Source organism: Telmatherina bonti (genome assembly GCF_933228915.1).
Source record: "Telmatherina bonti genome assembly, chromosome: 7".
NCBI lineage: Eukaryota > Metazoa > Chordata > Actinopteri > Atheriniformes > Telmatherinidae > Telmatherina > Telmatherina bonti.
The window spans coordinates 17,174,083-17,201,214 of record NC_136625.1 but is presented as its reverse complement, the minus strand read 5'-3'; the positions used below and the strand labels follow the sequence as shown (position 1 = coordinate 17,201,214).

General features: G+C 38.8%; 1 protein-coding gene across 1 annotated transcript; it reads right to left on the bottom strand.

Annotated features, from left to right (window-relative positions):
- Positions 1-683: 683 nt before the first annotated feature.
- On the bottom strand, positions 684-26,987 carry and2 (actinodin2; the record flags this gene model as incomplete). Its single annotated transcript, XM_079243775.1, has 7 exons — positions 684-1,082; positions 1,281-2,189; positions 2,497-2,660; positions 6,930-6,985; positions 7,996-8,112; positions 21,498-21,611; positions 26,980-26,987. 7 exons carry the CDS (start codon positions 26,985-26,987, stop codon positions 684-686), a joined length of 1,767 nt encoding a protein of 588 aa, XP_079099901.1.
- Between the last annotated feature and the right edge of the window lie 145 nt (positions 26,988-27,132).

Sequence of the window (27,132 nt, the reverse complement as noted above, 5' to 3'; positions counted from 1 at the left end):
ATGCCAGCTGGCACAACTATATGCTGGATGTTGGTTCCAACAGCTGCGATGTGATGCTCTGAAATGAAACCCACAGAGCAAACGCTCTAACAAAGTTTAAATATTTGGTCTGCACTGTAACACAGTGTTTTCTTCCTTTTTTTTTATTATCTTTAGCTACTGAACAGATGTTCAGGGTGCTGATGGTTTGGCCAAATGAAATTCAATACATGTTTTTCTTTTTTATTTAGAACTTTATAAAAACTAAACTGAAGAAACACTGACAGATTTGGTGAAACAGGAAACTGTGGAAAACAACATTAAATACACTTTGGATAAAAAGAATGTACAACAGAGAGAATATTTTGCCCACTAACGCGGTTTCATACTAACCCTACTCTACTACACATTTATAAATATGACTCTTTTCTACAAACATACAACCATGATGTATGCAATGCACAAGTTTAGTGAGACTGTATGTGTTGCCTGGTCCTTTTCATGTAGACTAAAACTAGAACAAACAAAAACCTTTCAGATTATCTGGGAAATTCATAGTTGATGTTTAGGAGTGGCATTATTCTGTAATTTATTTGATAGCTTTGTTTCACCTTGATGATACTGTGGAAGGTTGTGGTCCACAAAGTCCATAAAGAGCGTGAGCACTATAGCTACCAGTTTGTTTATCTGGCAGGGGTTGAAATCTATTTATGTTTGCTCATGACACCTCTAAGAAAATCATCAAAGCTTGGGACAGCAAGATGTGGAGCAAAGGCCTCCTTGGCTGGTTCGTCTGCAGCCTTTTCTTCATCAGCGATGGGCTCATCAGCAGAAGCAGCGGGCTCAGCATGGCGCAGACGGCAGTTGTAGTCGTACTCGGGGTCGCAGTCAGGATCTGGAAGGACTATGCCATCCTTGCTGGGCTCTGGGGCCTCAATGTTGGAGGGTGAAGCAAACTTGCCACAGTTGGGATCATATGGATGGCAGAAGGGTGCAGATGGTTCCTCTGGGCCAGACTTGACTGGGGTGCAATCTTTGTCATAGTGCACAAAGCAGTCGTAGCCCTCTTTGGTCTTGCCACGGACTCCGAGATTGTAGCGGACCTGGTTGATTGATTGATTTATGTTTTTGGTTTAAAACAGATGCATAGCAGATTTAAGCTCAAGTAAAAGCATTATTTAACACCCATTTCATTTTACTATAACATTTAATAAACCAAATGTTAGGAATGATAGAACCACAGAGCAAGAATACACTGGATTAGTCAAAAAGAAACTACTAACAGAACTTCAGATTCAGACCTGATGCTCGGGAAGCTGTGGAACTGGGTAGCGCAGGGCAGCGGCTGCTGCCAGTATGCAGTACGGGTTGTATCTAGGGTCGCAGGTCAGAGGAGCAGCAGGAGGAGCAGGTGCATCCTTGGGTGCATACTCCAGGACAGGCTTGGTGAGGCCAGACAGCCTGGTGGCAGTCAGGGGGTTGCAGCCTGCATCAAAGAGAGGGTTGCAGTGCTGCTCTTTAGGGGCCTCCCCATCAGCCAGAGGGGCAGGGGCTGCGACATTGGACACACACAGAGGATCCACTGCTGGGTCACAGCTGGGGTACAGCAGGTGGTAGAAGCCAGTGGGGGCCTTTTTGACCAGGGGGGGCTGGCAGTAGGGGTCCGAGGGGTCACATTTGAGGGCAGCATAGGATGGGGCTGGACCAAGGACTGGGCGGTAGCCATATGCTGCTCGCAGGTGATATTGCAGGCAATCCACATCTTCAGGGTGGCAGATCCTCAGCAGTTCAGCTCTCTGCTCAGCACTCAGAAAGGGCTCAAGGACTGGTGCATAGTAGTAGAAACCAGTGGACCCCTTCAAAGGCAAGGGCAGAACAGGAGTAAGGATGGGAGCTGGTACCTTGGCCGGAGCTGGAGCTGGTTCTGGCTCAGGCTCTGGGGCAACAGCTTTTGGTATCATGGGATAGAGGCAGTATGGATCAATGTAGGGGTTGCACATCCTGATGGCAGCAGACTTGATGGGGGCAGGCATCACCACAGCAGCCTTTGGCTTGCTGGTAGACTCAGCAATACATTCTGGATCATCAGAATCAGCACAGGTTTTATAGATTTCACTGAGGTGTTTGAGGTAGTGGTTGAAAGTGGGTCCCTCCTCAGATCTATGTTTGTTCTGCAAGTAGGCCAAGTATAGACGGTCCAAGTTCTCAACCTGAAGACAAAGGTGGCATGGATGTTAAATGAACATGTTTTGGTCCAAAACTATTTACGTGATTAATTGCAACTATGATAAAATTCCTTGCCACCCTTTGCTGTTGATATTCTGTCATTACTTTATCTTTGAAAATTGTGTTTTTTAACAGAGAACAAATAAATGTATCAAGCTCTGAAACATATCGCATTGCCTGAATGAATAAATGGCTTATTAATGCTTTAATTTATGCAAAAGCAAATCTGCAATGTTTTATAATCATGGCTGGGAGAAACTGAATAATTAATGTGAAACAAGCTTAACTCACTCCCTCCTGGTTGTGACTGTCCATGAAGTACTTGTACCATCCCCAGAAGTCAGGGACGCGTTTGAACTGGGGCACAGCCAAGACTGGGACATTCCTTCTGTTACGAACCAGCTTTTTCAAGTTGGCCATGGCCTCAGCTTTCACATCATCAGACACTGCAGCCACTGTTAGGGCAGGGAAGGAAGATTAAAAAGGAGTCAGGTTGGTGTGTTGGTGCCAAAGTTCAGCTGTATAAATCTGGATTTTCAAAAGCTGAATAACATCCTATACTCCAGTTTATTTTATAACTTACAGGCATGGTGACAATCCCGATGACTTTATTTTCACATAAATGTTTTTATAAATATGCACTTAATATTGGACTTCATGTTAAATATTTCATTATGTTAAAATTAGGTTATTTTTTATCATATTCATTTTATTAGTAATTTATAATAAAAAAAATATTTTTTTTCAAGTTGTTTTAAATAATCTTAAGACATTTAGCCTACATTACCTCAGAAAGATATTAAGCTATATAAAAAAATAGTTTATTTTATTTTTTCTGGAGAAAATTGGTAAGACTCACCATGTGTATAAATTAGCTATAAAGCTACAACCATCCCTTTTTAGGTTAGCTTGTTAGCTTAGTAAAGCACATCTTAGCACAGCTAGCCCAAGTATTTCCAAAGTTATCAGAATCAGTTGACCAAACTTCTTAAATCAGTTTAATTACATGTAACCCCAAATTTCTTTATTCTATGCAAAATTTAAAATTTATTTAGCGTTATATTAAAGTTTGTGTGGTTTCCAGTCCTTGTGTTAAGCTAGCAAGTGCCTAGCTGTAGCTTTATATTTTCCACCATCAGCTTTAAAGCAAACACGACTGTTTCATAGAGTTACATTGATAAAGGCTGGGCTTGTTTCTGTTCAGTTTTGAGAACCAGAAAGCACGGGAAGACCGCTTCATTCAGTTTCCTATATTCTGCAACTTTATACAGTTCAGTCCCAGTGCAGGGTGAAAGGGGTGTATTGAAAGCTGTATAACCACATTACTAAAGCTCAAAGTGTCCGTATTGAACTTACTGTAGTGTCTACTTTGAAACTCACTAATTGTAAGTCAGCTACTCTGACTATGCCACAGGTATTATAAAAATGAGTTTCATGAAAGTGAAGATACTTTAAGTTGTACTTGATACCACCTAACTAGTTTTTCAGGCAGCTCGGACACTAAGTTTTCCATGGGACAGAATAACTTCTTTTGGTGCAGCCCTTATATTGGACTTAAAAATATAGTCAAAAAAACTTTTACCACTCTAGCATAAATCTGAAAAGCAAAATAGCAAATATCTTACAGAGAAGAACAGGGGGGTGATATACATGACTTATAAACATTACTAATCTGCTTAAATACTTTCAGAATAACCTGGTGGTGTATATTATATTAACAAGCAGCTACCCAGAAAAGATCCCTTTGGAAACCTTGCATAAATGGTAAAAGGAAGTTAAAAAATGTAAATTAATGTAAGTGATTGAGATACTTTAATTCCTTGGCTTATAGATGCCATGTCACACCGCCTCACCTTCCTCCTGCTTACGTTGCTCCACTGGAACCGCTCCCAGAAAGTCTGTAAAGACATAAGCAGCAGCCACGTTACCAGCAGCAGCATTCACTGACTTGAACCAGATGTTGAGTTTCCTTCTCAGCATCAGGGAAAACGCTGACCTACTAATAAGCCTCTGGGTAAAACACGGCAGGTACTGGAGCTCTGGCACCCTAACATGGGCACCATCCTGCAGATTAACCATCCCCCTGCTCCTTTTTCACCTCCAGGTTTCCACCCTGCCTGCAGCATGTTATATTCTTTAGCTTTGAACTAGACCAGTGGAGTTTATACCACTACTGGGGGCTCGTCAATGTTAACCTGTAAAACTACAAAGAACAAGCCCTCCCAAAAGCCAATTACAAATACACTGTAAAAGTGGTTGGTGGGAGAGAGAGGACGTGTCTGAGTGTCTTCAGCTCCAGAGGTTAATGACTATATCAAAACAGTCAAGTCAGCTGGTTATCCCAGAGCCTTCCGGTCCTTTTCAGTTAATAATATGGAAAATTTCCACAACCAGAGATGTGGTTTTTATGATTAGGGTAACATTTTACTAAAGAGCATCCAGGCAGGCTTTTTTACAACTGAAGCAACAGGGGTAACAGTGTTTGTAGAAATCTAGGGCACAGATTAACATGCCATTGTTCTGGCCATGACAATTTCCAGCTTCAAATTTTGTCTTGAGCATTCTCACAATATAATTTTCAAGAAAAAACTTCAATTGCTGATTGAATTAACATCAAAATGCACTTAAACTACACAATTTATTGAAATAGGCACGATTTAAAATGTGTTTTGACCTGTTTTTTGGGTTCAAAGTCACCACCATTTTCCAACACACTGGATGCTATTGCAGGATTTGTTAAAACTGACTATTTGTTCACAAATACAATATGCATAAGTTTCACAATCTGGGTGTGAAAATTGTGATGTAGATATATTTTGGAATGCAGTTATTTTGAACCATGTAGTGTCCTGTCACATGACAGGACCCATGACCAACAAGTAAACTACATTCTGTGACACTGCATACGTTTTAAATCTATCCATGTTGTTTTGAACATCAAAACCATGTGCACTAATTCTAATTCAAAATACATTTAGACATCCTCATCTTTATAGTAGAGAACTGAGGAGGGAAAATGTAGTAATTACACTTTTTTAAAAAGATTTATTTATTTATTTCTGTTTTTTATTCATTTATTTGTGAAATTGCCTTGTATTTGTCCATTGATTAATGGATGTTCTTTACAATCAATCACGACATTGCGATGTTATAAAACCTTTCTGTTTCAGTGTGACTGATATAGTAAATTTATTGATAAATGAATGAATCAGCCATCATGACTAGTTTACACCAAATAAGAAGAGTCCAGATATAAAAGACTGTAAAATAAGTCTGGAGGAATGTTAACGATAAAAAAAAAAAAATCTCTTACAAGATTCTGCAAGAAAACAACAATTTCTTTTATGTTATTATGTATTGATTTATGAATTTTTTTATCCAAGCTTAACTTATAACAGTATGTTGCCTTTATCTATGCTAATGCTAAGAAATGCTAAGAAATCTTTTTAATATAAAAAAAAAAAGAAATAAAGTTCATAAGTTTTTATGTTGAGAACATAAGTGGTAAATTTACACTTTATATGTTTAAATTTATATGTTTAATTGATGCACCAAAGCTAGCAGCATTTTAATTGTTCTGACTTTAAACCACATGTACATGATCATGTTTTATGAATGAAATGTTATATCCAGCCCTGTGATGGACTGGCGACCTGTCTGGGTTGTACCCCGTGTCTTGCCCAAAGATGGCTGGGATAGGTTCCAGCTTCCCCGTGACCCTTAATTGGACTGAGCAGTTCAGAGAATGAATGAATGTTATACCCTTATAGATCAAGAAATCACTTCCAGTGCAGTAAAATAGGCTCTTTTTGCTGACAAAAATTAGCAGAATTCATTCAGTCTAAGTAATTACATGTTTCATTTTGGATATCTACAATGAAAGGTACAGCCTGTAATAACAGATGCTGATTGGCTGACACAAAGATTTGGGAAGCCAAAATGATAAAATTGCTAACTGAACATTTTCAACACTCCAGAGTTTGTCAATAAAATCTACCCTTGACATGTCTTCCATGTTCAGAACAAACATTGATTCAGTGACTAATTAAGCTAAATAAAAGTTAAATGAATTGGAAACTTGTTAAAACTAGTTATTTTTAAACTTACCTGGTAATAAAACAACTGCTAACAGGAATCCGATGTGGATCAGGTGAAGAGATGGTTGACCAGCACGGGCCATTTTCTGTTTTAGGTGCTTCCTGAGGGAACAGTTAACAATATTCACAGTATTTGCAGAGGGAATCTTTGCCAGCAGGCCGTAATATTACAAAGCAACTAGGCTTTGATTGATCTTTCTGTCTTATTGCTTTTTGTCGAGTTTTTCAGCAAGCTGTTGGATATGAAAATCCTTGAACAGACAATGCATTTGGAACAAAACCGTGCTTTTATTTCACTGGCTGATGCCAAGACAATGGAGAAGATTGAGGACATACTGTAATAAAGCTTTCCAAGGATTACTGAGAGAAAAAAGGCTTTGGTTATGAATATCAGAATATCAAATAAAACAAGTGAATTCAACAATCTAACCACCAAAAGCTTGATGTTCTTTGTTATTCAGCTGGTGGATTTACAGCGGCTTTTCTCAAAAAGACTAATTGTCTCCTACAGTCAGCTTGTAAATCTTCTGAGTTCCTCACTTTTGAGAAAAATTCAAAGCAGCAAAAGTTCCAGTCAGTCACTCTAAAAATATATTGACTTGGAGTAAATTTGGCATCAGTCCTTACTTGCGAAGGTGCTGAGGTTGTGGCGTCCTGTGATCACCTCTGGATCCAGTGGCTCTCTTCGGAGGGAGGAGGGGGTGCTGGCTGCGCTGTGGTTATCTGAGCTAACTAAACTCTTTCACTCTCTACTCCCCTGTACGGTAAAGACACGGGGGGAAACATTTTTAAGGAGCTCCCTTGATCATTAAGAACAAAAAGGCATGTCATACAGCTCCAGCATGCTGTTAGGTGCTCCAGGATTGGCTCCTATAAAGCCAAACGTCCAACCAATAGTGTTCCTGTAATTAGGAAAGGTGAGCCGCACGACTCTTCTCAGAAAAGAAACAAACAGGGTGCAATTTACTGCTGAGCGTCTTTCCTCATAGCTCTGGAATTTGTGCTGATGTGTAAATTGATATGTGTACTTTGAGATTTTATCAGTTTTAGAATTAGCATAAACACTTCAGTGCATAAACACAAAGACAACAAGCTTGTAAAACGCACAGCTTCAGTGCTTGTGATAAGTACCTTCAACATCAGGAAAAACTTAAAAGTTCAAAAAGCATTCCTGGTATTCATGGCACGTTCCTAAAGATACATCAGCAGCAGTAAACAAGAGTAACATCCCCTGCTTATGCTTGCAGTCTCTGTTTTGTTTCTTCTAATACTTTTCTCCCTGAACAACAGCCCAACTGCAGGAATTTGCAGCAAAGACTATTTCTCAAAAAACCTCTGTGTTGCATCAGTATATTGGCAAACGTGTGAACAGTATTGTCCAGGATGGCAATAATATGACTTCATTTCACCTCAGTGCAATGTAATATCGCAGACTTTGTTGCACCAGCTTGTTTGATAATGTTTTTAAACTAAGTGTCAGATGTCTGCTGAGTTGTTCTATTACTCAGCCAATTTATTCAGTCTGAGGAAGAGTCCTTTATCCAATTTAGAATAAAGATTTGTAAATCTGAATAAAATTAAAGAAATTCAAGCATCTTGCTCGCAGTATAGCTTATGTTTTTACACATGCATGTTTTATAAAACACACGAAAGAGCTTAATGTGTTATTGAAGGCCAAGCCAGCTGAACCAACATGCCAATAGCTCTTTTAGCTTGGCACATGATTGTAATGCTTGGCTTGTACCACGTGGCCTTCACAGCCTGCAGCTGTGTCAGTGGAGCATGCAGAGGGCTGTGGGAGCAGTGGAAACTGCAAAAAAAAAAACTGAGATGGGAAAGATCAAACAGGGCGGGCAGCCTTTGAGGGAACAAGAGCCCTTAAACATTCCAGGACAGTCGTATATCTTTGTAAGGTGGCCCAAGCATCCTTTTCAACAACTAGCGATCTCTAACAGGCATATTTTCATGAGCATGTCTGATATTTTTGCTTCTGATCTAATCAACTGATTGTTATGTCTTTAATCTAATTATTATAGTCATTCACTATTATATCCATTTTTATGACTTCAGCTTTGTTAGCTGGCATTTGACTAACTTTGGCTTCACATCAATGTTATAATACCTTTTGGTTATTTCAACCACTCATCTTTCAGTAAACCATTTAAACCAGTCCCAACAATCATGACTCTGTTGGAAATATGTTTAAAAATGGTGATGATATGGAAGCTGTCACCCAAATAAAAAGAAATTGGTATAATCCATATAATGTAATATCTTATTGTAAAAATGTTGATCATATGTCAGATTGTGATAAGTTTCATTGTGTGATCATGAAAATCACACTACTGTATGCAGAGGTTGGTGAGACCAAGAAATATTGGAGCAAAATACATTTTATGGAAATTGTTGTCATCAAGCAGAAACATTTCCATTGTTTATGTCAATGATTAATTGTTTTTCTCAAATTTTTATTGTTTTATAAGATTCACCACCGTACACCATATCTCTGCTTGTCTCGCTGTATGAAGTAAAACTTATTCCCATTTGGAACAGCCATTTTTTCTGATATACTGCATGTACAGTTTACTCATTCAAAAGGCAAATATAGTTATATTCCATGTTCTCACCACAAAACGTATGATGTTATAATGCTCTACATTTCACATTTATATGATCTATAAGCATGACATTATAACATGATATGGTCTTCTCGTAAAACTACATGTACATGAGAAAAAATATCTAGAATTTTATTTTTCTAAATTAAAAGTATTTTCCTGTCAATTTAATTTAAAGAAAATTACTTGAATTTTGACTCCTTTTTATGATAAAATTAACATATTTAATCAGACTGGAGCAAATTAATTACAATAACCAAAGGTCGGACTCAAAAGAAAAAAAACCTGAATTTTAATGAAAATATTTACTAACCATTTAAAAATAATCTTCTTTAAGAAAAAAAACCTTTTATTTTTTATTTATTTATTTATTTATTTATTTATTTATTTTAGCAATGTCATTTGGTGTTTGAAGTTACGACTCAAAGCATCATCACATCACATGCTCCATCTGAAATAGATATCACATGGACTGCTTAGCAATGCTGAAAAAAATCATTTGCGAGAAGATTTTGCCTGGTAGACATCAGTGATTAGGGAGGCTACGTTCTGTATGCTCTATAACTTTAGTTCCCAGCTTATTGTCCTTGAGGACCCCCTTTAGGCAAATTCTACAAAGCTGTGCACCCCCCGCCTGTGCTGAAACTATGCTTGGTTTTGTGCTTTCATTAGTGAGATTCTCACTATAAATACTGTATTCTAGTTTATCCCTTTGGAGAAAAGGTTCTGCTAAATGAATAGAATAAAGCCAAAGTTTTACTTCTTTTTGAAAAGAAATTAGAAAAAGGAAAAAATCATCAGACACATTTTATTAAATGTTAAATTTAAAACAAAGTTACTAGAAATGACATGAAGTGCTGCACTTTTTTAATCCCCACCTGCCCACTAAGCACACTAAAGCCAGCAAACAAAAGAACTGATTGGAGTTGCAATTTTCCAGCCTTATAAGTGGTTTGGTTTTTTTTTGCTTATATTTTGTTTATGTCTTAAAATGTCATTAAGATGTTTCATTGCAGAATTTGTGACCCCCCCCCCCCCCCCCCCCCCCATATTTTCCCTTTGCCATTTCAAATTGAGAACAAGACTAAATGAAGTTACAGAATATAAGCACAATTTTTTCCACAGCTGGTCCAAAATGTTGCTTTTCTGAAGTCAAACAGTTGGCCCCTGAGGACCCTTAGGACACTTGTCCCTCCTGTATGACTGATGATGACTCAACATCAGCAATTTACACATTTCTAAAGGAGTCAAACTGTTATATTTCCAGTTGCCATCAGGAGACATCTGTTTCTCTCTGTGCATGGAAATAACACAGGCAACAGTTTTAGTGGAGAAGAACTCATAACGAAGCACGTGTTTGATGAAAAACACAGACTCTTGTTAAATGATACTGCCTGACGGTTGTTTGAAGGTTTTTAAGGTACTTTAGTTGTGGTTGGAGTTGATCATGCTGTAATAACAGATATAACTATTAAACTGAGTTGATAAGCCTTTTAGGTATTATGTAAAGGTATTATGCAGGTTTTGATCTCTGTTTTAAAATCCTGGAATATGAGGCATCTTGGTTTCTTTTATTCAAATGAAAGGGTTAATATCAGGCTTCTGCAGAGCCAGATGAGCACTAGGGAAGTTATATGTATGACATGTGATGTAAAATTTAAGGATACAACAGAACTACTCATTTAAAAACATATTATACATCTTTCTTTTTTGTTTTGGTCACCACCTTGTCCACAAATGTGTTTATGTTAAGGTCAGTAACAAGGCTTTTACACATTTGCACATATATTTGTGGTAAAATCTCTTCTCTTATTTCTCAAACGAGTTCATGGAGTCACCACTGCAGAGATTGCTATTGTCATGGTGGGTTGGTGCGTTCTCCACTTCCTAATAACTACTGGTGGGTGGGTCTTGTGGTGGTGGCCTTTGTGGTCATGCTTAGTGTCCCAGTGTGGATGGATATCCATCCACACTGTCCACTGAGCTTGGTGTTGGGATCTAATGTTTGCCTAAAGGGTTGGATGAGAGTGTTTTATATGTTTTACCTATGTGAGTGTGTGTAAAAACATGAGAGTATGTATTCGACCGTGGGTGAATCATATGTTTTTGCATTTGAAGGTGTATTTTTAACCTTGTTTTAGCTTTGCTTTTTATTCTATAAAGTACTTTGTGCTACCCAAAAGTGCAATAGAAATAAACTTTGATTTAATATTGTTGCTTTTGTATTTGGCTCTTAACTCATCACTACTTTTTAAAGTCTTTATAATCATCTATGGCACCTATTAACACCCCAAATCTTTAAACTTTTTTGGTGGATGCTGGGATTAAAGTCAGATTGTACAGCACCGGAAAATGTACAATAAAAAATTTGTTTGAATCAATACCACAGTTTTCTGTGAAATTGCATGATATTTCTCCGAACTTTGCCGCTTTTCTAAATCTGTTCAGCCAACTTTCAAAAACCTGGAGTTTCCATTTTATATTCTCCTGAAGCCTCATCACTCTCCAACTTGTGCTGAATAGCACTAAAATTATGTCTGAAAAGCAGAGAATGTACAGCTAAACATATAACTGACCTTGAGGTTTAGCTCCTTGCTGTTGGTGGTACCTTGAGTCTCACAGCAAAGTCTATGTGGTGATTCTCCTGCCAGATAAATACTGTTTTTCCTTAAATACTCATAAAAGTTATCACATTTCACTGTGATGAAGTTTATTACCTTCACTCCAAAGCGCCAAGCTCCCTAAGTTACAGTTTAGCTCCAAAACATCAGACTCCTGGATAGGTCCTATAACTCGTTGTACAAGAATGAATGAATGAATGAATCAAAAATATTTTGTAAAAACAAGTTTATTATCTATAAGCTGATTATCTTGAACTGTATACAGTGGAACCTGCTTTTCACCGCTGGTATTCTGATCACTACTAGGTAATAATATCCCATACCCAAAATATTCTCTGATGTATTTCACATAACTACATGAATGGAAGAAATGTCACACTTTTGTGTTGTTTTGTCTTTCTTCAAGCCTGAGCTTTATGTTCTACTGTAACGTCTTGCTTCAAACCTCCTCAACTTCATTTGTAAATACAAATATTACAGGAGCTGTATCACTCTGGGACTTGGTTTATTCTCTCACTGCCTGCTCCTGTAAGATTAAAAAAGTTCCCTCAGGACCCCTAGGTTCCTAATTATTATTATTATTGATGATGATAATAATAATAATAATAATAATAATAATAATAATAATTCATTTATCCATTCACTTTCCAAACCGCTTAATCCAATTCAGGGTCACATGGAAGCTGGGACCTATCCCAGCTGTCTTTGGGCGAAAGGCAAGGTACACCCTGGACAGCTCGCCAGTCCATCGCAGGGAATAATATTACTAATAATAATAATAATAATATTATATTTTCACATAATAGTAAGTAATAGTGATGTGTCCGAACATTCACCCGGAGGTAAGAGGAGCGAGAGGAAACGGGGAATCGCTGCTAAAGTCTGCAAGTCTGCAAGTCTGTTCAGCTGCTGCCACATCTTACAGACTCAGTCCACACGGTAAAGTGAATGAAAAGCAAATACAATATATACACTTTTTAATGTTCATTTGACAGAAATGATGGAATACTTCAGTAGACAGGATAATAACAACGTTTAGATGCAGCTGCCACCATGGATTGATGTTGGTTTTTAAATAACAGCTTCAAAAGGAAATCTGTCTCATTTTATCAAATGTCTGTCACCTCACAGCTTTTTTCCTCATATCAGTCCTCATCTCTTCCATTCACCTCTCAGGTGGGAGGGACAAAGAAAAAAGGAGCTGAGGATGTGTGAATGGGAAAATAAATAATCTCAGTTCAAACTGTTGGATACATGAAGCTCTATGGGATAATGGGAGTTGTTGCCTTCACCAGACATAAACATATCTGACATTACATTCATATCAACGGAGAACATTTAAATGTTTATATATTATATTTAGTTTAATATGTTTATACCCTATTTTTTCATTCAAATAAAAATGTGAATGTATTAATCGATAACTTACTTTCAAACAAGCTAACCCCTCCCTTCATGTAGTATTTATAAGCAAAAGTTAAAACAGTAACTCTACAAAATATGAAAGAATGCTGACAGTTCCTGTGATATTACAGAGCTATGCTACCTTAAGTATGACTTGGGTGGCTGAAATGAGCCACTTATTGTACATAATATCAACTTCCACAAACGGACCTCTCTATTCAAGTATTGTGTTCCAAATGAGCACGTAAACAATGACATTTAAAGGTTGTGTGGCAGAAAAAAATTAGACAAAAGCTCTAAGTAAGCAAGTTTTATATCTAAGCTTCTGGTCAGAGCTGTACAATCTGGATGTTCTCAACAGCCTTGGCAGATTTCTGTGTGTGAACAAAGCTGGAAACATTTGGGATAATATACTGGAGGTAAATCAACAAATTATACAACATCAATCCACTATTTTATTGAAGAAATAAGAAGAAGAAATAATAATACAAATTATGACTTGTTTATTCAAATGACTATTCATTCTGAGAATAGATGTTTAAGTTAAATGTCAGATCTTTACCTTTAAGAAACATGTACAAGTGAAAGATTTGTCATTTGCCTGATCTTTTAAATGAGATATATAACTATATTAACAATATTTCAAGTTTCAAGTTTTCTCTCAGAGCATACATAAATGTCAGCAAACTGAAGACTATCAGAACACTTCTATGGAGAAACATGCGATTCCATCACCATAGTTTGGTTATATAAGTATTTGACCTACCTTGTAAATTTTAAATTGGAATCAGTCATGTAAATCGTTACATACAAGATAATACATGTATTAACTTTGACTTGTGTTATTTATCTATTAATACATCAATTAAAGCAACTTGAGCAACTACTATGATACTACAATGTATATATATTGTAGTATCATTATATACATATATACATGTTTCTTAATTTATGTATAAATGTATGATTTATGAATTGTTTAGAGGTTTGACCAGGGTATGTGTGTAAATTCATTATGCAACTGAAGACATTGAATGCATAAATCCAAACGTGCAGAATGCATGTTACAATTTTTTACTGTCACAGAAGTAATTTGAGAGATTTTTGCAGACCATCATTTATCACATGCCATCTGCAGCGCATTTAAGCATGACAGCATATGGAGCCACAGCACAGTGTATATACAGTATAATTATACCCCTAACAGGTGTTCCTCTATGCTCTTAAACCTGCAATCCACCTCAGGAGCAGTTGAAGACATGAAAACGATACAAACTCATAATTTTGACATGCCGAATCCCTGAGATCTTAAGAATTTCACAACATCTGGAGGGGGTGAGCACTTTTTAAGGATGCCTTAAAAAAAACAAAAAAAACATGAAACTTGGACAACTATGAAAGGAAATTATATGTCATTAGAAGGAAAATGATTGGGTTTGCTACCCACAAAACATGTACAAGGACAAAAAGGTGCAGATTTCATCCATCAGTCTTCCAGAGGATGTGTTGGTTTCTTCTAAAAACATAAAATTAGTGAAAAATTAATCACAATCATTAGACTGAATGCAGAAAAGCAGAGCAAAATCACATATTTCTTTTAAGCCAGGTATTTTGCCATGAAGCAGCTTTGTAAGTTGGTGGGTTAGAGGGGTGCAAGGTAATAAAATCAGAAGGATCTGGGAATGCACTTGCTGGGGAGGTTGCAGAGTGGCCTTCCTGTGGGTCTGAGAGTTTGTGAGGTCACAGGTCAGGTGGAGCACTGTACGAACATGCACAGGAATATGTGCAACATCCTCTGTTTCTGCAGCTAGTCGACATTTAACACTCATTAAAATTCAGCTCGGAGGAAAATAAGCTGTCATCAGTAAATGTTAGTTCAATCAGTTGGTGTTGCATCCCCTGAGTAGATCATTCCTTGTCAGGGAGAGACTGTTTCAACAACACAGTCTTTTTTTGTTAACAATCTACTCTTTTAATTTGTTTTGTAATGTTGTGAGTTTTGTCTTCTCTGGTAATAGGACTGCTGGGCAAATTTAAAAGCAGACCAGCAGGTTTCACTAAAGTACCTGTGCAAGACAAACAACAATAAACTTTTAATTTTAAACATTGTTCGAATAAATAAGTTGCAGTGGATGGTGTACTTGACCGCAGTGTGTTATATTCTTTCCAATAAATAGATCCTCCAAATAACACTGAGCGTGTAAGTGCTTGGCAAATATCTCCTTTATGATAGATTTATTGTGCTTGGTTGCGTCAGTTGATTACAGAAAAGGCTGCAGAGTTATTGCAAGTAAACTGTGATGAATCTTGTTTCTCAGTCTTTTCACTGATCTCCTGGTAAAATCAAAGTCAATGATTTCAATGATTTCTTAATGCCAATGAATGTAAAAATGGTTTTTATAATCAGTTGTTTTGTTTTTTTTAAAGCCACAGTAAGACAGAAAAAGTATGAGCCCAGATTACTGAAGTCCAAGCTGAAGCAAAATTCAAAAACCGCATTTCTACACATGCCACATCAAAGAATTTCCTGTTTACTTATGCTGTTTCTGACAAAACACTCAAATCTAAGACAGATAACAATATTTAGTCTTATTATAGCATTGAAAATGTTGTGGTTCCTGCTCTGACCTGTGCTGCAGTGGGTGTGCCTGTTTCCCTGGCAATCAAGTCCACACCAGGTTCTCATCGGGTAATCAGCAGCAGCAAGATAAAAGGCCAGCTCAGTTCACCAGTCATCGCCTGATTGTTGTTTCATCTGTGGTAACAGCTCTCGGCCATTGCAGCATTTCTGCTTAAGAAGTTAAACTGCTTGTTTCACAACTGTCTGTTCTGTCACCAGTGCATGAGTCTTGCCTGCCTGCCCGTCAACCTGCCTGCCTGCCCGCCGACCTGCCTGCCTGCCCGTCGACCTGCCTGCCTGCCCGTCAACCAGCCTGCCTGCCCGCCAACCTGCCTGCCTGGCCACCTACCATTCTGCCCAGGAGAACAATAAACCTGTCCTAGTATCCACATCCAATCTGCACTTGGGTCCTTGTTTGTCCTACACTACAACAGAAAAAGACAAGACTAAACAGAAAAAGAACCAATATATTTTCTCCTAACCATTGTTTACATCACATTATGAAACCCAGATGAACTCTGAACTCTGAACACATGCTGTATGATTGCCGGGTAACGTTACGGTAGCTAAAACCTGAATGTGTATGTTTCAGTAGCTACTGTAAGGTCCACGAGTAATTCATTAAAAAAAAAAAATCATCATTTTAATTCTGCACACCACCGTGACGGATTGGAAATGAGGTGACCAAGATTGGATTGCAGTGACCGACATCGCTGTTTGTCTTACGCTGCTCTGCTGATCAGTTTAGCTGCCTTGGGAAGGAGGTTAAAAAAAAAAAAATACTCAAGGTACATAAAATTCTCTAATAATCGTTAATCACGTTTTCTTATGTCTCTATGTTTCACCTTCACTATTTACAGAACGATTTATGAAGAAATGTCATTTTAACACAAAAAAAACATTTCTAATTTGGGCCTTATAAATGATAAGCCCACATTGTCCCTCCACATCACATCATTATTTCAGCCACCAAGTACTCATCACGTACCCCAGAGGCATGGCTCCAGGGTTAGGTGGCTGTTTTTCTTCCCTGCAGGGTAACAACTTTCTCCTCTTATTTACAGGCACCCTCGGGGATCTGGCATGCGCTTGTGCAAGGACAGTTTTCAAGTATCTCTTTGTTCCCAAGAAGCAAGGGGACTACAGGTGCAACCTTGGGCTGGTTGCAGCTTTAGCTGCCATGCGGACACGGTGTCGTAGCTTTGCAATGAATAAAGGAACAGTGTTTCCCTACAGCATATCAAACCTTAATCTAACCAATAAAACGATTTGGAAACTAAACATCTCTGTTACATGCACCATGTTACCCATGAGGTAACTGCTGATTTAATAGTGGCTATTTGTAACATATGGATAGCAATGTGAATTGTTTTGTGGGTCATCTGTGGGTTTGTCACTTCTTAAATTCCAAAGTACTTGAATGAGTTTTAACACTGAGGAGGATGGGATATTTAGGTAGATTTCAGCTTTAAAAGCTGCTTAATAAAAGATGGATGTGTTTAGAAGGATGTACTGTGGGATATATAGCACAGGATTTAGTTCTTAGAACAATTAGTGCCTTGTTTTTAAAGGGACTTTACATGCTTTTGGTCTTTTCTCGATTTAAGAATGTAGGCCTAGTCATTAACCAAAAACCCACAGCATATGTAGGAGAGATGAGAAAATTCCTCTTATAGCTAAACTTTGCCACCCTGATCCATTCAATCTCACAGAATCTGTTGACATTAACAGATGCACAAGCTGTGGCAGAAGGTTAGATTGCAGCCTAAGTACTTCAAGTCATATGATTGTACTTTGAAATTAATTGGAACAGTGCTTCACTGGACCAAGACCATAACTTTAAAGCAGTGACCAGATTGGCATTTTGGTGTCCACCCAAACAAGCTTACACTTCTTAAGGCAAAGAAATGTCATGGTCTTAAATGGCAGAGTCAATCATGTGGCCTCCACTCAGCACAGTGTGATTTAACCCCACTTAAAACAGAACACACAAACAAGCTGCAGCAAAAGGCCTTTTGATGGTATCTGTTGGTTCCATACTTAATGGATTCTGCTAGAGTTATTAAATGCATCAACTTCTATGGTACAGAAAAAAAGTATGAAATCAAACCCTTATCTCTCAATGCATTGCCAAGAAAATGGTAAATTGACAAAATTGCAGTAGGCTATGCAAAAAAAGCAACAATTCCAATGACCTCTAATGTCCTTAAGACCATAATTATTCTGCAACACAACCTATATGCTTTGCTGTAAATCATGTTCTCAGCTAACAGTGTGTGGCGTGATGGGGAGGAACAATCCAAGAATCGATAGTTCTGACAACGCCACCCAAGGGAATTTCACCCCTGGGAAACTCCTAACCTGGTATCCACTGATTTGGCACACAGGTTAGTTACACATAGGCATTGACTGTTCAAGTTTAAACACAATTTTTATTTAACACAAAACTAAAATCAGGTATATTAAAAGAAACAGTTGAGCTAAACCAGCTCAAATGTAAGGAGTGAGGTATGGCCGTAGCAGCATCTAAACAAAAAGGGGAAAAACTGACAAACCAAACCACCAGAACACTGCAAACAAAACGAAACACTTGAAGAAAACCACCACCAGGGGAGGGGATGCTGCTTCGGGCCTACCGTACCGGCTCAGGACAGGCAGCCATCTGCCTCTGCTGTGTGGGGGGAAGAGGACAGAAAGACAACAGACAACAGGAACTGCTACTCCCGGCCAGGGAGACCTGCTGAGACAGGAGACATACATGTTAATGATGCAACACTGTTATGGGGGGGGGGGTAAAAGAAAGAGATAAAGAGAAAAAGAAAGAAGCTCAGTGTATCAGGAAATGTCCCTCAGCAGTCTAAACCTATAGCAGCATAACTAAGGGATGCTAACCATCCCTAGCTATAGGACTTATCAAAAAGATAAGTCTTCAGCCTAGTCTTAAAGGTGGGGAGGGTGTCTGCTTCCCTAACACTAACTGGGAGCTTATTCCATAAGAGAGGGGCCTGATAACCAAAGGCTCTGCCTCCTGCTCGGCTCTTTGAGACTCTAGGAACCACAAGTAAGCCTGCAGTCTGCGAACGAAGTACTCTGCTTGGTATATAAGGAACAATGAGGTCTTTGATATATAGTGGTGCCTGGTTGTGGAGGGCTTTATATGTAAGGAGAAGGATTTTAAATTCTATTCTAGATTCAACAGGCAGCCAATGAAGAGAGGCTAAAACTGGAGAAATATGATCTCTCCTGCTGGTTCTGGTCAGGACTCTGGCTGCAGAATTCTGGATCAGCTGAAGGCTTTTCAGGGCATATTTAGGACAACCCAGTAATAGAGAGTTACAGTAATCTAGTCTCGAAGTAACAAAAGCGTGAACTAGTTTTTCTGCATCACTCTGAGACAGAATGTCCCTAATTTTGGCTATATTACGTAAATGAAAGAAGGCTGTTTTAGTAACCTGCTTAATATGTGGACCAAAGGACAGGTCAGGGTCAAATATTACTCCAAGGTTTCTCACTGTAGCACTGGAAGCTAAAGTAATGCCATCCAGGTTCATTACAAAACCGGAAAATTTAGCTCTGAGTTTTTCAGATCCAACGAGAATTACTTCAGTCTTATCTGAGTTTAAGAGGAGAAAATTACTAGACATCCAAGTCTTTATGTCTATGAGACAATTTTGTAGCCTATTGGGCTGATTTGTTTCATCTGGTTTAAAGGATAAGTATAGTTGAGTATCATCTGCATAACAATGAAAGTTTATTCCATGCTGTCTAATAATTTTGCCTAAAGGGAGCATATATAGCGTGAAGAGTATTGGTCCAAGTACAGAACCTTGAGGAATTCCATGACTTACTGTAGTTTGGGAGGAGGACTTGTCATTTACATGAACGAACTGAAGTCTATCAGATAAATATGATTTAAACCAGCTTAACGCTGTACCTGTAATTCCAATCACCTGTTCTAGTCTTTGTAACAGAATGTTATGATCGACTGTATCAAATGCAGCACTAAGATCAAGCAAGATAAGTACGGACACAAGTCCTTTGTCTGAGGCCATAAGAAGGTCATTAGTAACTTTCACCAATGCTGTCTTAGTGCTATGATGAGCTCTAAATCCTGACTGAAACTCCTCGCATAAATTATTTCTGCTCAGGTGGGCATGTAGCTGAGCGGAAACTATTTTCTCCAGAATTTTGGACATAAACGGGAGGTTAGATATAGGTCTATAATTTGCCATCACCTCTGGATCCAGAGATTGCTTTTTAAGTAAAGGCTTGATTACAGCAGTTTTAAATGATTGTGGTACATATCCTGTCACTAAAGACATATTGATAAGATTTAGTAGTGATGTATTAATTAAAGGGAAAATGTCCTTAAATAGGCTCGTTGGGAGAGGGTCTAAGATACAGGTGGATGGTTTAGATGAAGCTATTATTTTAGTTAATTCAGAGGGTTGGACAGGACAGAAACTATTTAGACACAAGTCAGATCCTGGTTCTAAGGATGCTTCAGAGACCACAACAGGCTCAACATTATAGGTAGAAGGAAGAGTATTGTGAATTTGATCTCTTATAGTGTCAATTTTATTCCTGAAAAAATACATGAAATCATCACAGCTAAGTGAGAAAGGAATACATGGCTCCACAGCGCTCCGGCTCCTAGTAAGCCTAGCGACAGTGCTGAAAAGAAACCGAGGGTTGTTTTTGTTTTCCTCTATCAATGATGAATAATAAGCTGTTCTTGCCGTACGTAAGGCTTTTTTGTATACAATTAAACTTTCTTTCCAGGTTAAGTGAGACTCCTCTAGTCCTGATGAACGCCATCTGTTTTCCAAACGCCTTGATGCCTGTTTTAGAGCTCGAAGCTGGGAATTAAACCAGGGAGCCTTCATAATCTTACCTAATTTCTTCTTCTTTAGGGGGGCAACATTATCCAAGGTTGTACGCATTGAAGCTGTTATAGTATCAGCATGTTGATCAATCTGAGCAGGAGTAAGGCTTAAAGGGGGACTCTCAGTCATGCTAACACATGGTAGAGGTGAAAAAATTGATTCAATTGATTGTTTAAATTTTGTAATATTATTGTCTGATAAACATCTACTATAGTAGAATTTATTTTTGGTCAGTGAGTAATCAAATAAAGTGAATTCAAAGGTTAATAACATCCATTACGTTAATAATATCCATTACGGATAACATACGCCCCATCAGTCCAACCATAGTGTTGTGGTTCCTGCTCTGTCCTGTGCTGCAGTGGGTGTGCCTGTTTCCCTGGCAATCAAGTCCACACCAGGTTCTCATCGGGTAATCAGCGGCAGCAAGATAAAAGGCCAGCTCAGTTCACCAGTCATCGCCTGATTGTTGTTTCATCTGTGGTAACAGCTCTCGGCCATTGCAGCATTTCTGTTTAAGAATTTAAACGACTTGTTTCACAACTGTCTGTTCTGTCACCAGTGCATGATTCTTGCCTGCCTGCCCGTCAACCTGCCTGCCTGCCCGTCAACCTGCCTGCCTGCCCGCCAACCTGCCTGCCTGCCCGCCAACCTGCCTGCCTGCCCGCCAACCAGCCTGCCTGCCCGCCTACCAGCCTGCCTGCCCGCCTACCATTCTGCCCAGGAGAACAATAAACCTGTCCTAGTATCCACATCCAATCTGCACTTGGGTCCTTGTTTGTCCTACACTACAACACATAGCGCTGCTGTGGTCCTCCATCCTTCTCAGACTTTCCAGTAGGCCAACAGTAAATTGTTCATCCCTCTCCCTGTCCTGCTGTACTCTGTCCTCCGACCTTTCCAGGAAACCCAGCAGGTCTGCATCGGTGTCCTGCTTTTGTTTACTTGTTCACCGGACAAAAATGGTGTCACCAAAACATTCCCAAGCAGTGCATAGGTGCTTTAAACTAACCCGTTGCAAAAATTTGTGCCGTGAACTTGTTTACCTGGTCTGCAAGATCGTGATGTGGATGTGGAGGATGGTGAAGAAGGTATTCCTGGCACAGGTGAGCTGCATGCCGCAGGCGAGAGTGTATGCTCCAACTCCACTGATGCCAGTTCTGTTGCAAACACAGGGAGAAAAAAAGCAATCAGTTTTGATGTGCCACATCATACATCATATGGATAACTCATCCATATCTGGGGATACTGGCAAACGTGAATCACGTGACTCATTTGTTTTGTTAGCATGTTGGTTTCGCTAACAAAAACAACAGGTTTAAACGGGTCAAAATCGATTCCCTCCACATGTAATGTCACAAGACATCCCCCTGTTGCAAAAGTGTAACAGTGTGAAACAGCTACACTTACCACAATGCTTGCATATCTAGAGACAGTCGCGATTGTTATCGGCGAACGTGTATCACGTGACCAATTTGTTAGCATGTTAGCTTCACTAACAAAAGACTGCAGTCAAAATCTATTCACTCCACATCTCAGACTGCAGGATATGTGCATTAGTGCATAAACGGCTACACTTACCAGACTGCTTAAATGTTGCATTGCCAGCCATCAGGGTTTCATCTGCCATGGGCTGGGAAATTGAATTAACCATGGCAGAGTTCAGGGCGCTGGTCGTTTGATTCGCCGGCCGGTCACCAATAATGGAGTCCAAGATATCAAAGTGTGGGTTCTTTCTAGGCCATTGCCGCTACATCCCAGCTCCCTCTTCTGGTCTCTGAAATCTTTTTTAAAGTTTTTTTAATTTATTAACCAGTTGGTCAATGCTATGCTCGTATCCTGGTGTCAGGATAGAACCGGTTTTGAGAGCCAAGAGCCAGAGTTTAGGCGGTCGAAAACCAAAGAACCAGTACTAAGTCTGGCTCTGGCTCCGAACCAGCTCTGGAACCAGCTCGGTGGAAAAGCCCTATGAGGGAGCCGAACAGTACAATCCCTCACATCTATGGCGCCACACCTCAACAACCACACCACACCACACCTCAACATATATATAATATATACGTGTGTGTGTGTGTGTGTGTGTGTGTGGCCCTGTGATGGACTGGCGAGCTGTCTAGGGTGTACCAGAATCAGAATTTTTCAGATTAATAACTGTTATAAAACATACTTGATACCTCTTTCTGGCTGCTATAACATGTAGCTACGACAATTTGCAAGCTATCATTCATTATAAAAAGTCATTCTTAAATCAACAAACAGCATCATCTATACACCGTCACCAATAGCAACAGCTGCTCCATCATGTTGGAATGGGTGGAAGCATGATGATAAAGTGCTTTATCTGATGAAAAAAAAAAACAAATGTGTGCCCAAAACCATAACTGATAGATAAATAAATGATATGTTACAATTTTCATGATTCTTTTCTGACGAGAGTCTGTCAGGTATCTCTTAGAGTAGAATGAATTTTAGAGTTTAGTTTAGAAATTCTTTACTGAAAAAATGTATAAGTTCAGATAGTTTTCAAAATAGTTTTCGTTCTTTAAATTCAATCCCCAAGCCCACACACGTACATGGAAAGAAAAAAAAACTCCCTTTTAACAGAAAACATCTACCACAACTAGACTCAGGAAGTCATCTGTCTTGACCAGTTGGAGGTTGAGAGGACTGGGAAGAGGGGTTAACTGCACTATGACTCTAAGGCAGGGATGCCTGCTGAGAAATAAGAGGAGCACAAATCAGTGACAACAGCAATGTCATGAATTATTATTTGGACAATAAAGAACAAAAAGAGAAAATAACAGGAAGGTGCTCAGTGTTTCATGGAACATCAGCAAGCAGCCTCAGTCCATGGCAGTATCACAGGAAAGGCATTGCTCAGCCAAAACTATATGTTTCATCAAAACGTCTAGTTTAAAGTGTAATCTTAAAGGTAGTGAGGGTGTTTGCTTCCCAAACCCAAACTGGGAGCTGGTTCCATAAACCACAGGGCTTGATACAAGGCCCACTTTCAGAAACTCGAGAAACAAGTCTGCAGTCTGAGAGCGAAGTACTCCGGCTGAATACATAAACCTGTCATGGTCAAACTGGATTGAAATACTTACATCTGAAACTAAAAAATGCATTTCCATAAAAAGCCCGACAACTATTGTTTTATCCACTGTGAAAGTTTCACATCAGCTCAAAAGACAATAAAGTTCTTTTTCCACAGAATGACTGCAGCCCGAATATTTCACAACACAAAATGGGACAAAACTGTCAAAGCCGTTTACTCCTGTGACTGTGACAACAGAGGCATTGTGCCTCTGATTGTTTAAACTAATGAACATTTAAAATCTCTTCATAAATGTAGGCCAGCAGATTGGGAGCTGCTTCAGTGGCTCATGAGACGGTTAAATGGTACACATCTATATCAGGGGAGAACAAAGCCTGCCACCCTAAATGAGCCTCATAAAAAGCACATCAGCAAAACTCCTGCTGAGGGGTCTGTGTGGAATCTGTGTCACACATGGCGTGAAGTTGTGGCTGTTTGATGTAGAGAGGCCTCGGGACAGAGATCACACTCTGACATAAAACACAGTTTGTAAAATGGGGGTGGGGAATCCAAACTGTTTTAAGGCCAGTAAAAAAGATTTCCTGCTGTGGAACCAGCAGCGCTCTGACGCCCAGGAGCTAATCATCATGCATTAATGAATTCAATCTGCCCTGACTGACAATTTCCTATCTGAAGATGACAGGCTCCTCCTCAGTTCACTTCAAATTACCCAGCTGGAAAAGATAACTTGTATTTGTTAAATCTGTCAAGACGATCAGTACATGTGAAAGTGTCATAATGCTCATTAGCAGGGTGTTATTCAGGATTATGCCATTTCATTTGGACAATCCTGAAGCCTAAAAGCTGCTTTTTGTGACCAAAATCTGGTCCAAATCTGGTCTAATCTTTTAATTTTGTTCTCTCTTGTAGAATACCTTTAAAATCCCTTCTTTCATCTAAAGGAAACTATCATACTTATTGTGTATTTGCAAGGCAGCCTTGAGTTCAAAGTCAGACTTCACACAGGAGCCGACAGATTGTTTTCAGCATCTAGAATCTAAAGCAACTTCTGGCCAAAAACTCTGCCCACAAATCAGTTGGAACTGGAGACGTGATTTTCATCTATCAACCTAGAAATGCCTGACAGACATTGTTGTTTCTATATCTTAGATGCAGGTAGTTTAAGGAAATATAAGCCCTTTTAATTGAACTAAATATCCCCATTAAGTGTTAAATTTGACTAGATCTCACCCTTACTCTTAACAGAAATGTTCCTAAATCACACAGTTGAAGAAATCTCATTTGCATATATTAATATATGCTGGTATGTTTCTTAGTATAAATAATTTATCTTATATCTTTTGAACTAATATGCTGCCAGTCATTACACGGTTTTTCTGATGTCTTTGTTGTTTCTCTTGGAATTGCACAGAACCAAGAAGCAGATATTGATTTTTAGAATACAAATGATGATAAAAAGAGACGTCTGAAACATTTACATTTGCAATGAAACGTGCAGATGCATGTGTATGGGACACATAAATTTGTGAATAGATTGATTTGTGTTACCTTATCTAGGGAAGATGAGGTCTAGTGTGTTGGTTATGTGTGTGAAAAATGTTTAGTCTTGAACAGGTCTGAGGGAAAAGCCTGTTTGACAGCTCAGCCCATCAGCAGTCCTGTGCTTCCCCCAGCCTGCCAGTAAGCAAACATGCAGTTAACAGGCACAGACTTAACCTGAGAAACCAGTCAGCAGCTTCATCTGTGAAATGACCAGCAAACTAAAAAAAAAAAAAAAAAAACTTCTTTTTTTTTAGATTGCCATGATTTAGTTTTACTGCTGCATTATTAGTCACTTCATATAAGCTACTCAATTATGAACAGCAGCTCTTTTTATAAAATTATCTTAGAAAAGCTGATATGATATATCTTGCTGGGACTTAAACAAATTACATTTTAACGTTGCTCCTCTATGCATCACATTTCTTTTTTTAGGGGTTAAATTGTGACAAATCAAGACAATCGCTTGTCATGCATTATCCTGCTCAAGAGAAAAAGCCACCTGGTAAAAAGGGGTTAACTGAAAAGATACTCCCTAAAGGAAGAACCCAAGGCCAGATTATATGAATGCATACTTGGATTTGAATTCTGTGGATTTATCCTGAGCCTTCAATTCAGTCAAACCTCTTCTTCTACTAAAATGTTTGTGAGATCTTAACATTGATATTGTTTATGTCCATTCCTGGAGCTCTAGTTGTGTTGCAGCATCCTAGAGCTCAGTAAACAACATGTCATCCCGCTGCATCATATGGTGTGCTTTGCAGCACAGTGTCACATTCCAGCAATATAAACACACTGGTCATTTTAAACAAACAGCATTTAGCAAATAAATGCAAGATGACAAGACGAGTTAGGTTTGGACTGACTTTTTGTTGGGTGGAAAGATCTTAGAGAAGAGATACGATATTAGATAGATGCAGAAATAACCTTCGTTAGAGGAGCCAAGACTGAGAAAATCTGCCAATGTGTAGCTTCAATGTGAGAAGTAAGGAAGATCAGCTAAGTGCCTTATAATGTATGAATGGATCTGTGTGCGAATGTGCATACTATAAATATGTGGATGTATGAATGTAATTCATTTATTTTGTACTCTTTTATTTAGTTGATTCAGTTGAATAGACTTTGTTCTATTTGTATTTTTTTCTTCTCCAGATGCTGAATAGAATTTTTTTATTTTAGGTAGATTTAATAAAAATAAGAAAATTATGCTAGGCCACCATCTTTTATGGCCTAACATTCATTTCAGACTTTCATGTTCCCATCTCAGGCAGCTTCAGCAGTGGACAGATATTCTAGATATTCTACAGCTAAACCCTGAACTCTGCAGAGAAAGTTCACGGTTTGAAATGTCTTCTCTCATACTGCTTCTTTTTGTATTTTGGATTGTCCCACACTGATGTCTCACATACATTTATGAGTCTTACGTGCCTGTGACCTTGTTCCTGCTTTGCCTGTTGTTTGTCCTTGGGCTTTAAAAACGAACCACTGCATGTCAGAAAGACAAAAACCTGATCCAGATGTCTTGCCAACATGCTCAACCAAGTCACTCAGGTCCTTAGATCGCCCATCTCCTGCTTCCACCTCATCAGCTCCAAGCTCTTCCTGTTCACTTGCTGCTTTACATTTCCCAACCTTTTATTCCATACCTATTCCATACCTTTTATTTATGTCAGTGTTTAATATTAAAGAAAGAAAAAAAAGCAAATAAAAATGTCCTCAAGTGTGTATTTTAGAAAAAGGGTCACTGAGGGAGCTACGGCATGATGTGCACCAACCAACCTAATCATCTGCTCTAATATCAACTAATAAAGACTGCATGATTCCAATAAAACACGATGTCACATTCATAGGGAAAATGGACGTTTAGCTGTGTGTAACAGAAAAGCGATGACCAATCTTTGGGTGTGTCTATGGAGCTCTTGCTAAGCTCTTACAGAGGCATTGTGTTGATGAAGAAAATGAGTAATATCAGTGATGAGGGATGATGACTGTCATCATGTCACTTACAGTGCTGGACTTATTTGTCTGGCTCTTTCTAAGTGTTGCCCGGCTTGGTAAGTGAACTCTTCAGAGAAAACTCTCTTTTT